The following is a 17205-nucleotide window of genomic DNA, read 5'->3' on the forward strand; positions in this document are numbered from 1 at the left end:
CAAAGTGAAGGGGGAGAGAGAGGCGGGGTCAAGAGCCAGATCCGCCCACTCTGGCTAGGCCCCGCCCCTCAGATGAGGCCCCTCCCCTTACCCTCTGGAGGGTCCAGTTATACAGACTATAAATCTGGTCATGCTTAAAGGCCGCAGGGTTCCCTGCTGCCTTCTGGGCAAAGTCTAAGCCCTTACCAGGGCACCAGAGGCCGTCCATCACCTGACTGTCTCCCCCCCATATTTCCTGCCACTCCTGGCCCTCGCCTTGAACTTTAAGCTCCAGCAGCACCCAGTTGCTGGAGGCCCCCACCCTCTCTGCTGAGTCTGCTACAGACGTCAGCTCATTCACACCCTGAACCTCTCCCTACCCCTTTCTCACTTGGCTGACTCCTATTCCTCCTTTAGGACTCAGCTCAGGTGTCAGGTTTAAGATCTTTCCTGAGATTTCTCCTGTGTGACCACCACACCCAGCCTGCTGCTGCTGCTGCTGCTAAGTCGCTTCAGTTGTGTCTGACTCTATGCGACCTCATAGACGGCAGCCCACCAGGTGCCCCCAGCCCTGGGATCCTCCAGGCAAGAACACTGGAGTGGGTTGCCATTTCCTTCTCCACTCACACCCAGCCTAGTACCCATTAAAAAGAAAAATAATGACACTATCAAACTCCAGACAGCAGATAGCATGAGATTAATACTGTGTTCTAAGAATGCATAATGGTACAAGGGAAAAGCAGATTTCAAAATGGTAAACTCAGGGACTTCCCTGGTGGTCCAGTGGTTAAGAATCCATCTTTTCATGCAGGGAACAAAGATTTGAACCCTGTTCAGGGAACTAGGATCCCGCATGCCAAGGAGCAACTAAGCCTGTGTGCCACAACTACTGTGCTCACGAGCTTTAAAGCCCATGAGCCCCAACTAGAGAGAAGCCTGTGCACCCACATGCCATAATGGAGATTCTGTGTCCTTGCTGCAACTAAGACCCGATGCAGCCAAATAAAAAAACAAATTTTTTTTAATCGTAAACTTCGCACAATTTTCATTTTTTTATTTTTTTTTATTTTTTTTTTTTTTACAATTTCCATTTTTAAAGTAACTCTCTGAAAAAAAAAAAAAGTAACTCTCTGAAATGTTAACAGTGGTTATCTCTGGGTTGTGTAATTATAGGAATTGGATTTGGTTTTGTTTCATTTTTTTTTTTTTTCAGCAACAAATTTTTTTTTTTTGACAGTAAATCTCTTAAAAAAAAAAAAAACAAATCATAGAAGTTCCTCCACTGCTGTAACACCTTCACTCAGCTATAAACTACTCAAGAGGGGAAGTGTGTCCTGCTCAATGCAACCTCTCACTGGGCCTCCAAAAGCACCCATTTGGCCAGCAAAGATCTGCCTGCTCTGTGCCGGGCACAGGTCTGGGCATTGGGAATGCAGCTGTGGACAGTCAGACACAAATCTGCCCTGGTGGGGCCGCTACACTAGTGCAACACGCGTGTGAATGGTGGTGGGGTGAGCAGGGAACCCAGCAGAGTGGTAAGGAAATGCACTGCGCCTCAGTGATGACTGCTGCTGACAAGAAAGCAAAAATAGAAGGGGGTGTTACCAGTTTAGACAGTGTGACCGGTCCCAGGCCTGGAGGTGGCAAGACTTGAGCATTCCTCCCAGTTCACTCTGCTCCCTCGCCCCACAAACTCCTGTCTGGCTGAAATGGGACCTTCCACACCACTTCTTTTTTCTCTCTGTCCACAACAGCTCTCCTGTGACATCCTGTATTCCAACCACACTGGCCTGCTGACCCTCCCCCAGACATAAAAGGCATCTTCTTAAACCAGTTCTCCCCCACCCCCAACCTGCGCCTTCGTTCCAGATGTTCCCACCCTCTGGAACCACCCCCGGTCTCAATTCCCTGTCTGTCCTGATCCTCTGCTGGTGCTCAGCTCACAAGTTTCACCTGGAGGAAGCATGCTCCCTCCGGTGAGAAGTCTAACCAGCTGGCACTCTGCTTAGTCACTCTGTTGGGCCCAGTGGCGTTCTGCCTTGGTGGTCTGTTTGTTGTCCATCCATCTGTCTACCTTCTCTGCCCCCTCAAAGGCAGGAGATTCTTGAGATCTAGATCCAGGATGATGTAACTGACCACAGTTGACCCCCCAGCAGATGGTCCAATGCCCTGAGGCACACAGCCAATCCACCAAAAACACTCACTGCTTGAGTGAAAGTGATAGTGTTAGTCACTCTCTGTGATCCCATGGACTGTAGCCCACCGGGCTCCTCTGTCTATGAGATTCCCCAGGCAAGCATACTGGAGTGGGTTGCCATTCCCTTCTCCAGGGGATCTTCCCGACCCAAGGATTGAACCTAGGTCTCCTGCATTACAGGCAGATTTTTTACAGTCTGAGACACCAGGGAATGCAAGTCAATTCCATGCCAAACTTAGTGACAAGCAAAAACCAAAAATACCTAGAACTTGTGTGCCGAAACTAGAGAGTCTGTGAGCTGCGACGAAAGATCCTGCAGGCTGCAACTAGGACCTGACACAGCTAGATAAATATTAAAAAAAAAAGAAAAAAGAAACCCAAACACATCTGACACTACAGGAGAGACTGGGGTTAGCTCTGAGCAAGAACTTCCTGAAAATGAGCATTCAGGTACAGAAACCAAGAAAATCCTTGGGAGGACAGGATAGAGGCAGCAGGTGGAGGCAGGTGGATAATCAGACATACCTCCTACCCACCCCAGCTGGACCCACTGCGGCAGTGGCCTTGCTCGTCCCTGGGACAGGAGCTGGAAGGGAACCAGTGAAGGAGACAGGCTCTTGGACATGGGGATTTGCACTTGGCCAGGCTGCTGGCCTTGGCTGAGTCCACGGGAAGTCCCAGGCTGGTCGGGCTGATGGGAATCTTGTACAAGGAACACCCCCAGCTGGTACAGAGGAGATCTGGGAGGTAGAAATTTAGGCCCCCCTTGTGACAGGGCTGTCAGCAGGAAGAGAAGACACAGAATTACACCGTGGGGCTCCAGACTGCAATCTGAGGCCAAACGGGGGCCAGGCAATGCACCTTAGAGGGAAGCACAGTCTAAGGATTGGCGCTGCCCCAGAGACACAGGCTGCCTGGGCAGGTTGTGAGGGGCCTTCTTGCGAGGTAGGCAAGTGGAGTCCAGCCCCTGCTAGGGTTGCCGCAGCCCTGCAGAAAGAGCTGGGCTGAAGTAGCCCCGAGGCCCCTTCAAACTCTAGAACTCTCTGTACAGCCCCCACAGTGCTACTAATAAAACAGAGCTGCCTTCCTCTCCTGGCGCAGCCACAGCCAGGTGCAGACTGGCTCTTGGAAGCCAGGTGGAACCAGGCTCTCCAGGCCCTCAGGCCTTCCAGCGGGGAGCTCGGCCAGACTGGAGTGGGGCTGCCTCCCCACCCCCAACTCCTGGAGGCGCAGACCAGATGCAGACACAGCCCATCCACCGGGCCTGCCTGGGGCACCAGGGGCTCTGGGGGCCCACACGGCAGGCAGGTGAGAGACACAGGGGACACTGAATGGGAACGAAGAAGTGGTCTCCCACCTCAGAACCGAGAACAGAGCCAAGAGGGGCCCGGCTGTCACCACACCCAGCTACCCAGGTCCCCCAGCCCGCCAGCCGTTCTCATCACCAGTCTTTCCTTTGCCCACAAGCAGGTGACAGGCTTGCCCCTTTCTCTGCCCCACCTTCCCACTGTCCACCATCCCCAAGCGATCACCGCCTCTCAGCATCCCTATGCCACCCCCGGGGAGACAGGTGGGATCTAGGAGAAGGAAAGAGGAAAGAAGGGAGGAGTCCCAACCTCCGTGAGGCTCCCAGTTCCTGACTCTGCTCCCTGAGCTCCTAACGGAGCCAGAGGACGGAGGCCCGACCGGCAGCCCCTGGGCCCCACAGGCCCCTCTGCCATCCCCATCAGAGGCTGCCAGGTGCCAGGGTCCCCTACCTGCCCCCGCAGCTCCCGACTCTTCCTCTTGGTCAGTTTGGAGATGATGTCCACCATCCTGTTCCCTCTGAGCTGCTGGGATGCAGCCCTGGGAAGGCTCTGGGGGTGGAGTTAAGGGGTACAACCCCAAGACTGGCACAGGCAACAGGGAAACAAGAAGTTGCCTTGAGATGGCGGGAGGCTGAGCCTCCAGCCCATTTCCTGTCAGGGCTGCGGAAGTGTTGCCTGAGACGGAGGTTGCCTGAGACAGGGTGGGGGTGCCTCCGGTCGGGGGTATTTTTATGTCCAGGGAAACCACGGACCACCCCACTCGGCGCTCTGATTACCAGTGAGTTCTGAATCCCAGGCCCAGACACAGCCATGGGGCAGGCTTCATGCAGGATGGCATTAGGCCTGCGGGGGCGGGGGGAAGGGTGGGCTGCACAGATGGGGGCTGCCAGAGGGGGCAGCTGGAGCCTGAGCTGCAGGAGACTGGACAATGAGTGGCCATCGACTCCCCTAAGGCCCAGGGAGGATGTGATGGAAAAGAGGAAGCTTGTATGTGGAGGGGGGGAGGAATATCTCAAAGAGGAAGGGGTTTGGGCAGATGTGGTCTCAGAGGGAGCTGGGTCCGGATCCCTCCAGCCACGTGGAGGACCGGAGGGGTTCTGACCACACCGCCATCTACCCGCCTGACCGCCTGGGTCTGCCTCCTGCAGCCTTGGTCACCCAGACGCATGTGTCCACCCCCGTGGGCGTGCCCACACACATGCACAAGTATGCCCAGGCCCCATCCCCACTCTCCATGGACCAGAGAAAGGGGGCATGGACTAGCTCTCCCGTCCTACCCTGAGAGCTTCCTTCTAGCCTCTTGTCTCTTCACCCCTCAGCAGGTGGGTGCTCACAGAGGACACAGCCTGTCTGTGGTCTGTCCTCCAAGCCCTTGGGTCCATCTTGTCTTCATTAACCCCCTCAGAGGTGCTTCCTCCTCAGCCCCAAGTGCCCCCGACCCCCCAGCCCAAAGGCGCTCCGGCAGTGGCTAAGCATTCCTGCTTCCGCTCTGACCTTCACCCTTTCACCGGGATCCCAGGGCCCTCATCTCCCATATCAGTCATCCTCTAGCCCCGAGCCCTGACTCTCCTTCCTCCCCGGCCCACATCCCCCAGGCTCTCCTCCCTTGCACCCACTGTGGGCTCAGCATGGGGACACCCAAGTAGAGCCAGGCCTGGCATGGATTCGGGGTGTGGGACACTTGGGGAGACCCCATCCAGAGCAAGTCTGGGGCCTGTGCCCTACTCTGCCCTCAGAGTTCCAGTACCGCCTCTCTACCATCGCCTGTGCCCCAACCTAGAAGCCAGCAGCCCAGGGACACACTCATCCCCTCCCCGAGAGACCTGGAGTCCTCACACTTGTTACACATATGACACGTCACTTTGTCTCCACCCGGAGGGCCAGGGTACACACACACACACACACACACAGCCACCTAGAGAGGTGCAGTCAAGCCGGAAGACAGGTGGGAAGAGCCACTGTAAATTCCAGGGCAACAGAGCAACTAGGGAGGAGCTGGAGTGGGGAAGGGAGACAGGAGGACAGGGGTGGGAGCCCAGGCCCTCGGTACTGTCCTGCAGGTGCAACTGGGGAGCAGGGTCTGCTTGCGGCAGGAACCAGGAGCGACAGGGTCTCCTGGAGGCAGAGGCCAGGATTAAGTGGCGGGAGGAGGCTGGGACCACAGGAAAGGCAGCTGCACCCCGCCCCCTCCCCTCCTCTGTAAGAGGCTTGGCTCCCAAACCTGGGCTCTCCCCCTGGGCTCTGGCCCCACACTCCAGGGATGGAGCCAACCCCACACAGATCCGGCCGGTCTGGGTTACAGAGGAGGCTGCCCCTCCCCCAGTGAGAGGAGGTGGTGACCACCGCGGCTCCCCTGGGACTCCCCGGGGTCCTCCTCGCTCACCACACCCTCCTGCCTCCAGAGGTACATGCTGGGGGAGGGACCAGAAGAAGTCAGCAGCATCGCACCCATCTTCCCAAAACCCTCACTGACATGTCCGGCCGGGAGCAGGTGCAACCGGAAAATCCCTTCCGGTCTCTGGGGCCAGAGGCAAGAGAAATGTCTGTAGACCAGTGTCTTAGCCCAGGGACTGGCCAGAGGGGCTGGATGGAGGAGGCGGGACAGGACCTCCTGGGCTGACTCTGGGCCTGAGAGCCTGCTTTCTGCCATCCAGCTGGGATGGGTGGGTGGTGGTGAGGAAATGAATGGTGATCTTTGCCCCCGGGGACTTAGCCGTGGACAGAACCGCCCCAGGTCTGGCGTCTGCCCCTCCTCTGAGCACGCCTTCTCCAGGACAGAGTCCAGGTCTCACTCCGTACCCACCCCTAACCCAGAGCCACGCTTTCACCAACGTGCGGTGGGGAGGCTGGGGGTCAGCCGGCAGGGGTTCTCAAACCTTAGACTACAGGTAGCCATGCCTGGCCCCACCCCACCAGAAGCATCTAGTGTGATGAGATTCCAAATGTAAATGACCTGGGGTGAGGTTCTTCTCCTGGAATTGGGGCAGAAGCTCCATTCAATTAAAAGGAAAAAAGAATAGAGATGGAGTCCAGAAACCTGGCATCTTGTGTAGACTCTGCCTCAGTTTCTCTCTGGGAGACCCCTGGGATCTCTGGACCCCTGGGATCTCTGGGCCTCAGTCTCTTTATCCAATGGGTTGTCATTCTCTCCTCTCTCATAGGGTTGGCTGGTGTGAAGGAGCCAAGCTGATGCCCTAGTTCCCACACCCGCTTGCAGTTGTGGGGAAGAGAGCAGGGTTACAGTTCTGCTTTTCTTTGCTTTGGGTTTTGATTGAGTGCCCTTGGTTTTGGACTCTGCCCCTAGCCTCTTGGTGACCTTGAGAAGCTGTCTGGTTGGCCTGCTCCTCCTGGGTGAGGCCTAGGGTGGAGCCCCTTCACCACTCACCATCGCCTGGGCTCTGAGGAAGGCTGGCAGACACCCAGGAGGTTTCCTGCTGCTGGGCTGGGAGGAATCAGAAGTGGTCTATCGGACTTCCCTGGTGGTCCAGCGGTTAAGAACCCATCTGCCAGTGCAGAGGACATGGGCTCGATCCCTGGTCTGGGAAGATTCCATGTGCCACGGTGCAACTAAGCCCATGTGCCACAACTACTGTGGCCTGCAAGAGAAGCCACCGCAAAGAGAAGCCGGAGCACGGGCATTAGAGAGTGGACCCCAGTCACCACAACTAGAGCAAGCCTGCACACAGCAATGAAGACCCAGTGCAGCCGAAACAATTAATTAGTTAAAAAGAAATGGTCTGTCAAGGACCCTCCTGAGCCAACCTCAGGAGGTGGCACAATGTGGCAGGGTGGTCATCTTCTGCCGCCCCCTTCAGCCAATCTGCACCTGTGCTCAACTTTCCTTCTCCCACCCTGACCTCAGGGTCCACCTGTCCAAGCCGACCTCCCCAAGCTGAGCCCTGGGAACCCAAGTGACTCTCATCTGCTCAGGAGCTGCCTCATCTCAAATCTCCAGTCCCATCCACCTGACTGCCTCTGTCCCTTTGGCATTTCAACAAACTCCAGGTCTCTCCACCTTGGGAAAAAAAAAAAAAGTGTGCCCCTGGTGAAGGAGGAAACAGAACAGGCTCTATCTTGAAAGCAGGATTCCATCTTGGGCCAGACTGTGGACTTTGAGCCACAATCTCTGCGGTTTGCCCAGTATCTATGGAAACCACATACCAACTGGAAAACCAGGCCCCCGGAAGGAAGAGCCCCAGGGCTCTCCATCCCTAAAAGAATACCCTAATTATCTGTGAAATCGAATAGAATCATAAATTCTATTATGCTCATTGGGGTATGACCACAGGCCTATTGATAATTGTCCACTGTTAACTACCTAGGTTTAAGGCATATGAATCACAGGTTAACTTGGATTGTATCTTTCTTTTTCCTTTGTTCACACTAGGTTCAGGGAGTTTGGAGAGGTGGGTTTGGGCACATATGCTTAGGGTATATAAGGTTTTCACAAAAACTGGTTGGGGTCCTTGGCTAAGAAGAGACTCTGCCTTGTGCCCTCCGGTGTAATAAACTGAACTCCGCTATCTGCATTGTCTTTCTGAGTGAGTTTGTTTGCTGGAATGCATGGCTACAACACTGGAACCAGCCCTCCCCTCCTTCTGTTCAGAGCCAACTTCTCAAAGGAGTCTGTTCACCTAGCATCTCGCCATCTGCTATCTCAGACCTCCTCAAGGTCTCAGGTCTCCCTCCCTCCCTCAGGTCTCCCACAACCTCAAGGGCAAGTTTGGTCCTGGTCTGGCCTGGCTCATCTCGTAGGTAGTCTTTATCATCCTTCCACTCCTGGATGCCTCAGGCTGTGGCCTCTTGGTCTGCTTCCTTCCTCTGCCCGTCTCCTGAGTGCTTGCTATCTCATCTCTGCCTCTCACCCGACTGTCCCGGGAAAGTTCAACCCACTTTATTAGGTTAACAACTTGCAACTGTATTTCCAGGTTGAGCAATCCAACTGCCTGGGGATGTCCTTGATACACTGAAAAGATACACAAACTGAGTTCATCTTCCTCCTTCTCCCCATCTCAGCATCACCTCTGGTGCTCAAGCAGAGACCTAGAGTCACCCTTGATTTCCTAATTCTCTTGTCTCATCTGTCTCAGAGTCCTGGTGACCCTACTTATGGAAATCTTTCAGACTCACAAGTCCCCGGGTAACACCAGGGTTAGAGGAACATGGGAACATCACCACAGGAAGCCAACATTCAAATCTAAAACAGATATTCTGGGATGTCTCTGGTGGTCCAGTGGCTGAAACTTCGAATTCCCAATGCAGGGGACCTGAGTTCAATCCCTGGTCAGGAAACTAGATTCCACATGCCACAACTAAGAGTTCACACGCTGCAACTAAAGATTTCATGTGCTTCAACTGAATATTCCGCATGCCACAACTAAAAAAGATCTCGAATGCCTCAAGGCAGATCGAAGATGCCATGCACCCACTACTAAGACCTGGTGCAGCCAAATAAATAAATATTTTAAGAATAAATAAAATAAAGCAGACATTCTACAGGAAAACTGGTCTGGTCTCTTTGTCCACGTCAGGGCAGAAGGAAAAGGAAGGGGTTGTCTAGGGAGAGTTCAATCAAATGCAATGAATGCATTGGATTAGATCCTGGTTTGAACTGGCTATGAGAGACCTGTCTTAGGATAATGGGGGAAATTTGACTATGGCCAGAATCTTAGACTACATTAAGGCATTAATGTAATGGTATCATGGTTACAGAGAAAAAGATCATTTTAAGGAGATGCATGCTGAAGTTTTCCAGGGAAGTGAAGTGAAAGTCGCTCAGTTGTGTCTGACTCTTTGCACGTCCATGGAATTCTCCAGGCCAGAATACTGGAGTGGGTAGTCTTTCCCTCCCTTCTCCAGGGGATCTTCCCAACCCAGGGATCAAACCCAGGTCTCCCTCATTGCAGGTGGATTCTTTACCAGGTGAGCCACAAGAGAAGCCCAAGAATACTGGAGTGGGTAGCCTATCCCTTCTCTCTGACCCAAGAATCGAACTGCGGGCTCCTGCATGACAGGTGGATTCTTTACCAACTAAGCTATCAGGGAAGCCCTGATATCAGGGAAGTTTTCAAGGGTGAAATATAATGAAGCCTGGAATTTAAAACTTTTATAATTTTATTCTTGGCAAAAAAGATAGAACATGGAAAATAGTAATAGTCGAATCTAGGTAATAGGTATAATTATATTCATGTCAGTATTCCCTTTTACTTTTTCATATGATTGAAAAATTTCATAATAAAAGGCAAAGAAAAAAACCTTCAATTTTTTTTTTTTTTTAACTCTTCTTGTGTTACTACTCCACAAGGTATTCATTATTTCTTATCTGGAAACAGACCAGCCCTTCCAGCTCCCCTCTGTTCCCAATCTATCACAGACAAAGGAATTTCTCTCCCTTTAAGATACAGTTCTGGGGCCAAGGATTCTGGAAATATGGCAGCTTAAACATGCCCTGCTTCTATTGCCCTCCTAACTGCTACCCTCTACTGCCCAAACCAAGTTGGGGCTGGGGAAGATGAATGGGTGGGACCTGGCTGGCACAGGTGAGAGGCCCTGAGACAGGCTGGGACCTGGGAAACCCCAGGGCAAACTATGCCTGCCATGGGACCCTGGAGTGAAGGCAGGGTGAGCCTTGTCCAGACCCCTTGCCCCCAGGAGCTGATGGGGAGCCAAGTAGGTGGGCCAAGCAGCCTCTGTGCTTAAGGCTGGTCTTGCCAAGGAGGCGAGAGACCACTACTGCTCTAGGGACCCCCACGAAGTGGGGCGTTCTAGCATCTCACCTCCAGCCCTGATGAGCCAAGATATATAATCACTCCTCTGATGGGGCTGGAGAAAGGTGGAACAAACAGAGCTACCAAACAGGCCACTGCTATCAGACCCCAGCATGACCAGGACTCAGGACACCCTAAAGACACCATCACAAATCATGGCGGGAAGAACTTGTCAGTATAAAGGGGGATGGGACAACTGGGTGACCATCCAGGAAAAAAAAGATAATTAAAGATGAGTCTATACCTCACCCTGTCCACTCAGACATACCCCCAAAGCATCAAAGATTCATGTTAAAAGTGAAGACATAACAATACTCAAGGAGGAAAATATGAGCAAAATTCTCTATTAAAAAAAAAAGCCTTTGTAATAATGTTCTAAATCTAAACACCAGAAGATAAGTGGTTTATACACTTGGCTACACAAATGTATTTCAAGAAAACTTGAGTGGCAAAAAAATATCATTAGCAAAGCCAAAAGATGAACTTTGACAAGGGATTACAGCTCATGTAATAGGCAAAGGGCTATTTTCCCTATAGAAGGACCACCTAGAAATCAATTTAGAAAAAAGACCAATAACTCAATATATAAATGGGCCAAGGACAGGAACAGACCATTCACAGAAAAAGAGAAACAAATAGTCCTCAGATACATAAAAAGATGCTCATTCCCACTGGAAAGAGAAATGCAAACTCAAGCTACCTTAAGATAATGTACTTTATGATCAGATTGGCAGAAAACGATATTTTGATGACACTCAGTTGGCAAGGCTGAGGGGAGACAGGTGTGTTCATTTGTGTTGGTGGGAGAGCAAATTGATATAAGCCCTGAGTGCAGCAATTTGTCAATATCTAAAAAATACCTACTGTTTACCCTTTGCCCCAGCAACTGTACTTTTGGGATTTCACTGTGATTTACCTGTACAGGTTTAAAAGATTATTTATTATAATGTTGTTTGTAATAGCAAAAGATAGGACACAATCCAAGCGCCCATCAGCAGTGGTTTCTGGTTAAATGATTTAAGCTACGTCCCTACAATGGGAAGCCATGTAGCTATAACGAAGGATACTTTCTATGTACAAGCTCCAGGGCACATGGTTAAATAAAAAAGGTAAAAAATAAATAAATAAGAAACAAGATGTCCTGCATACTATCGTCAGGCGAGTGTATGCTCCTCGGTTCTTTGTCTCGTCACAACAAAAATCTGGAGTGACGGACCTTAAAGCCCCCTCGGCGGGTCACAGCTCTCGGGTCTCGAACGGACCGTGTTATAGCTCTTAAATAAATCAGTGTTACAGCTCTATTTTATTTAGATAATAGCAGGAAAATCCATCTTCGAGGCGTGAGGGCACGTCGACCCAAAGACGTGAAGAGAAGAGCGCCCCATCGCGCGGGAGAGAGAGAGAGAAGAGGGCTTTGGCTCCTCTTTTTATATGTTTCTCTGTCCCTGGGCCTGTCCTATGTAAATTGGGCCAGCCAAGAGTGTTGTTTGTTTTATCTGAGGTTCTCACTCTGGTCCTCAGACCTTCCTTTGTTATATTTTTGCGGGCTTTTCCCTTTCAGTTCTTTTTAGCCACCGCCATTCTGGACTCCTTTTCCCTATTCTAACTAACTAACACTATCTTTGTGTAAGACAGACAGAAAATAATCAATATATTATACTAGTCTGTTTTGCAGAAAGCAATTCTGGGAGAATAGAGAAAGAATTGATTAAAGTGGTAACTTTTAAGCTGATAAAGAACAGGGCAAGGAAGCCATGATGTGTATGAGAATTATTGCTATATACTTTTTTTTTTTTTTTTTTTTTTTTTTTTTTAACTTCCCTTCAAATTCTCCTCTCTCATCCATCATGTTCCTATTGTTTGACATCTGCTCACTCTGCCGTCTTGACTAGATCATCACAGCTATAGTATTAGCATGTCTAGAAATATTTATAAGTAGCCGTCGCACTTAGAAGACCTTCCAGCTGGGCATGGAACGCTGCCTTGTGGGGAATCTTCTCTAAACGCAGTGCTCCAGGGTCTGTGGCGTCTCTTTTGCTCTTGAAGAGTCAGCTCTCTGCTGGCCATCCCTAAGTACTGAATGTCTTTTCTTTCTAGTCATTTGGGGAAATGGCCTCAGATCTGGGCTGTGGTTTCATGAGGTGTTTGCCCTCTGCTGGTCTATGAGCTCCCCAAGGGTCGCTAGTGAAGCCGCTCAGTCGTGTCTGACTCTTTGCAACCCCTCGGACTGTAGCCTACCAGGCTCCTCCGTTCATGGAATTTTCCAGGCAAGAGTACTGGAGTGGGTTGCCATTTCCTTCTCCATGCTATATACTTTTTAATGCTTTGATTAAAAAAAAAAAACACGTAAGCATATAACCTAGTTTAAAAGAAAAAATGCGTACCTTGAGGCTATTCGCAAGATAGAGGGCTGGAAAATACAATTACAATGTGAACAACAAGAAGAAAAAACTCTCTGAGATTCAAGTAAGGCACAAAAGAAGAAGAAAAGGACTGCTTTAGAACTTTAAAATATAGTGTTGTACTACTAATTGGGGGAGAAGATAGTTACTCTTGATATTCAAATGTGTGGCCTGGGAGATCAGGCCACACATATCTCTATATCTCAAACCTCAGAGCAAAAGCACATAGAGGTGGAAGTGAAGAGGGAAAAGATAAGAAACTGGGAGATCCAGCCAGGAGAGCCAACATGCAAAGGAAAAAGGAAAAGAAACAATAGTCATGTTAACAAGATTTCCCTAAACTGAAAAACAGACCCAAGTCTACAGACTGGCAGGGATCTGTGAGTTCCAGATGGGTCGCTGAGAAAAAGAATCCTCATCACACACATGCTCTAGAACACATTGGATTAGGAGCCGGAGGGAAAAACAGAAGCCACTAATGATGAGAAAGAACAGAAAGACAAGAGATTAACAGAAGGAGAAAAAAGGGAATCAGTAGCAACCTCATCGAAGGGGAAAAGAATACCATAAGGTAAACCAATAAATGTAACATAAACCACTAGTAATAAAATCAAGGACAGTGTACCAATTGTTAAACGAAATGTGAACAGACTGAATTATCCCATTAAGAGACAGCTTGGGTTTAAAAAGCAGTGATATGATACACACAAGAAATATGCTTTTTTTTCAATTAAAAAATGATAATGGTTGAAAATAAAAGGACACAGAAAGATACCAACAAGTGAAAAGCTTAAACCTGAAATTCTACCTTTCTGTTATTAATATGGTCATACTTCCTTTTTATTTCATTTTATTTTACCTTTTCACTTGCTGGTATCTCTCTGTGTCCTTTTATTTTCAACCATTATTATTTTTTTTTAAACGAAGGCTGAGTATTGAAGAATTGATGCTTTTGAACTGTGGTATTAGAGAAGACTCTTGAGAGTCCCTTGGACTGCAAGGAGATCAAATCAGTCAATCCTAAAGGAGATCAATCCTGAATATTCATTAGAAGGACTGATGCTGAAGCTGAAGTTCAAATACTTCAAATATTTGAAGCTGAAGTTCAAATACTAATGCGAAGATCTGACTATTAGAAAAGACCCTGATGCTGGGAAAGATTGAAGACAGGAGGAGAAGGGGATGACAGAGGATGAGATGGTTGGATGGCATCACCGACTCAGCGGGCATGAGTTTGAGCAAGCTCTGGGAGACGGTGATGGACTGGCAAGACTGGTGTGCTGCAGTGGATGGGTCGCAAAGAGTCAGACACAGCTGAGCTACTGAGCAACAGGCACTAAGCAGGATAAAAAGGGATATGACATACTGATGCTGCTGCTGCTAAGTCACTTCAGCCGTGTCTGACTCTGTGCTACCCCATAGACGGCAGCCCACAAGGCTCCCCCGTCCCTGGGATTCTCCAGGCAAGAACACTGGAGTGGGTTGCCATTTCCTTCTCCAATGCATGAAAGTGAAAAGTGAAAGTGAAGTCGCTCAGTCGTGTCTGACTCTTAGCGACCCCATGGACTGCAGCCTGCCAGGCTCCTCCTTTCATGGAATTTTCCAGGCAAGAATACTGGAGTGGGGTGCCACTGCCTTCTCCTATGACATAATGATACAAAGACACAATTTGTGATGACAAGACAGTCAAAATCTGTATGCTCCCAATAGCATTATAGTTAAATCGAAAAAGCAAAAACTATTATGAGAAAAGGGTTTCCCTGGTGGTCCAGTGGTTAAGAATCCAGTTGCCAATGCATGGGACATGGGTTTGATCCCTGGTCTGGGAAGATCCCACACGCCATGGAGCAACAAAGCCCATGAGCCATAACTACTGAGCCCACTCTCTATAGCCCATGCGCCACAAACAAGAGAAGCCCCCACTGTGAGAAGCCAGTGCACGCGATGAAGAGTAGCCTCCACTCATCACTACTAGAGAAAGCCTGGGCACAGCAATGAAGACCCAGTACCACCAAAAATAAAAATAAATGAATAAATAAACCTTTTTTGAAAAAGTACATGAAGCACTTTATAGAGAGAATTTGAGACGGAGATTTAATAAACCTCTATCAGAATCAGAACAAAAGAAGAAAAGAAGCATATAGAGAAAATGTATTTGAATGATCACTAAACTTGATTTGATACATATGGAACCTTACATCCCTTAAGTATACAAAAATATTTGTATAGAAAATATACAGGGACCTCCCTGGTGGCCCTTTGGTTAAGAATCCGTCTGTCAATGCAGGGGACACAGGTTTGATTCCTGGTCCAGGAAGATCCCACATGTAATGAGCAACTAAGCCTGCAAGCCACAACTAGATAGTTTGTGTGCCGCCAAGATCCTATAGGATGTAATGAAGATCTGATGCAACCAAAGAAAGAAAGAAAATGTGCAGGTTTTCTCTGTCTTTGAAGAACTTTGAAAACGTAAAAAGAAAGATTATTATTAAAAAAATAAAAGATTATTTACTAGGCCAGAAGGAAATCCATAACAAAAGTGGAACTTTTACAAATCTAGGAAAAAAAGGAATACTAACCTGGTAAAATAAAAAAACTGCCAAAAATAAATAAAATAAAAAGTGACATGGCCAAAATTAACTAGCGAACCAGTGGAAAACCTGAAAAGACTAATTACCATTGATGAGCAAAATTAATAAATAAAATCTGCCACTGACAAAGCACCAGGTCCAGAAGGTTTCTCAGGAGGCTGAATTGTAGAAGCCGTTAGAATTCACCTCTGAGATCACCTCCTTGGACAGGATTGTAGATTTCCCTCTCACCTGAGAGAGTGGGATGGGGTGGGGTGCTCCTTGGACGTGTCCCCCCATAGCACTCTGCACTGGAATTCAACACAGAATAGTGTAACTGTCATTTATTTGTCAGTCACTCCTTCTGGAATGTAAGCTACCTTCATTCCAGGGACCGCCTCTGATTTTTCATTGTCTCCATTACCTGCTTTTTACTGAATCAAGAGATGTGGAAGCAAAAAAGTGCAGCATAAATGTCAGTGTACACTGGGACAATCCTATGTCTGTAAAACTCCCCAACATGTAAGCCTAGGAAAGCAGAATGGATGTAGAGAAACCACAACCCCGAATCATTAGATTGAAATCCCCCCCATTATCCAAATATTTGTAATGGGGTTAAACTACCTTTATGGGTTTTCCTAGTGGCTCAGATGGTAAAGAATCCGCTTACAACGCGGGAGACCTGGGTTCTATCCCTGGGTGGGGAAAATCCCCTGGAGGAGGGTATGGCAACCCACTCCAGTATTCTTGCCTGGAGAAACTCCATGGACAGAGGAGCCTGGTGGGCTACAGTCCATGGTCACAAAGAGTCGGACATGACTGAGCGACTAAACACACACACACAAACTATCTCTATAGGGGAACGTGCCTGCTCACGCGCTTCAGTCGTGTCTGACTCTGCAATCCCATCGACTGTAGCCCTCCAGGGTCCTCTGTCCATGGGATCCTCCGAGGCAGAATGTGAAGGGAAAGTGAAAGTCGCTCATTGTGTCCGACTCTTTGTGACCCCATGGACTATACAGTCCATGGCATTCTCCAGGCCAGAATACTGGAGTGGGTAGCCTTTCCCTTCTCCAGGGGATCTTCCCAACCCAGGGATTGAACACAGGTCTCCCGCATTGCAGGCGGATTCTTTACCTGCCGAACCACAAGGGAACTGGGAGGTATTCTCCAGGCAATACACCCCATGCCCCCCTTCAGGGGATCTTCCCCACCCAGGGATTGAATCCATGTCTCCTATGGCTCCAGCATGGCAGGTGGATTCTTGACGCTGAGCCACCGGGGAAGCCATAATGGGGGAAACAGTAATTTGCAAATTCAGACCAGGCAACAATCCTCCAGTTGTATAATGAGGAAGGAAGATGGCTGGCAGGATTGGAGGCAGGCCCCTCTCGGGCCCAAGTGCCTGCAGCCTCCAGGACAGACACGAAGCCTAGACACATACCCCTGACCTGCTCCCCTTCATGCTCGCTGTGGACCTCCAGGCAGCGGAAGGAGAGATGCAGGGCGGCAGCATGGAGCCCAGAGCTGGGGCTGGACAGAGGGCCCTGCAGACCTCACCTTGCCAAGGCAGCAGCTCTGGAAATCCCCCAACACCACAATCCTTCCTCAGTTTGGAAACAGAGTCTCTGAGTGTTAGCAAGCACCCCTCCCCGGGACCCAGCCCTAGCACCCCCATTTCCCTGGACACCAACCAACATCAAGTGTCCCCTCACTGCTCAACCTAGTAAAAGTGGTGTTAGTCGCTCAGTCTTGTCAGACTCTTTGTGACCCCATGGCCTCACCAGGAGCTCACCAGGCTCCTCTGTCCATGGAATTCTTCAGGCAAGAATACTGGAGCGAGTAGCCATTCCCTTCTCCAGGGGATCTTCCCGACCCAGGGAACGAATCCCGGTCTCCAGCAAGCAGGCAGGTTCTTTACCATCTGAGCCACCAGGGAAGCCCCACCTAGATCCAGCTCCAAATCCCCCCAACACTGCTGTG

General features: G+C 49.6%; 1 protein-coding gene across 6 annotated transcripts in view; it reads right to left on the reverse strand.

Annotated features, from left to right (window-relative positions):
* ARHGAP27 (Rho GTPase activating protein 27) overlaps positions 1–17205 on the reverse strand; it is a 38591-nt gene that overhangs the window by 11384 nt on the left and 10002 nt on the right. For 2 of the 6 annotated variants that reach the window (XM_043904892.1, XM_043904891.1), the window contains exon 1: positions 3934–4118. The exons of 3 other annotated variants lie outside the window; for them this stretch is intronic. In XM_043904892.1, coding sequence (XP_043760827.1) covers positions 3934–3990 — 57 coding nt within the window. In that variant the 5' untranslated portion in view covers positions 3991–4118. Of the gene's footprint in view, positions 1–3933; positions 4124–17205 lie in introns of those variants that run through there. One more of the 6 variants, XM_043904894.1, reaches the window with a different exon arrangement.

The sequence above is a fragment of the Cervus elaphus genome, chromosome 5 (genome assembly GCF_910594005.1).
Source record: "Cervus elaphus chromosome 5, mCerEla1.1, whole genome shotgun sequence".
Classification (NCBI taxonomy): Eukaryota; Metazoa; Chordata; class Mammalia; order Artiodactyla; family Cervidae; genus Cervus; species Cervus elaphus.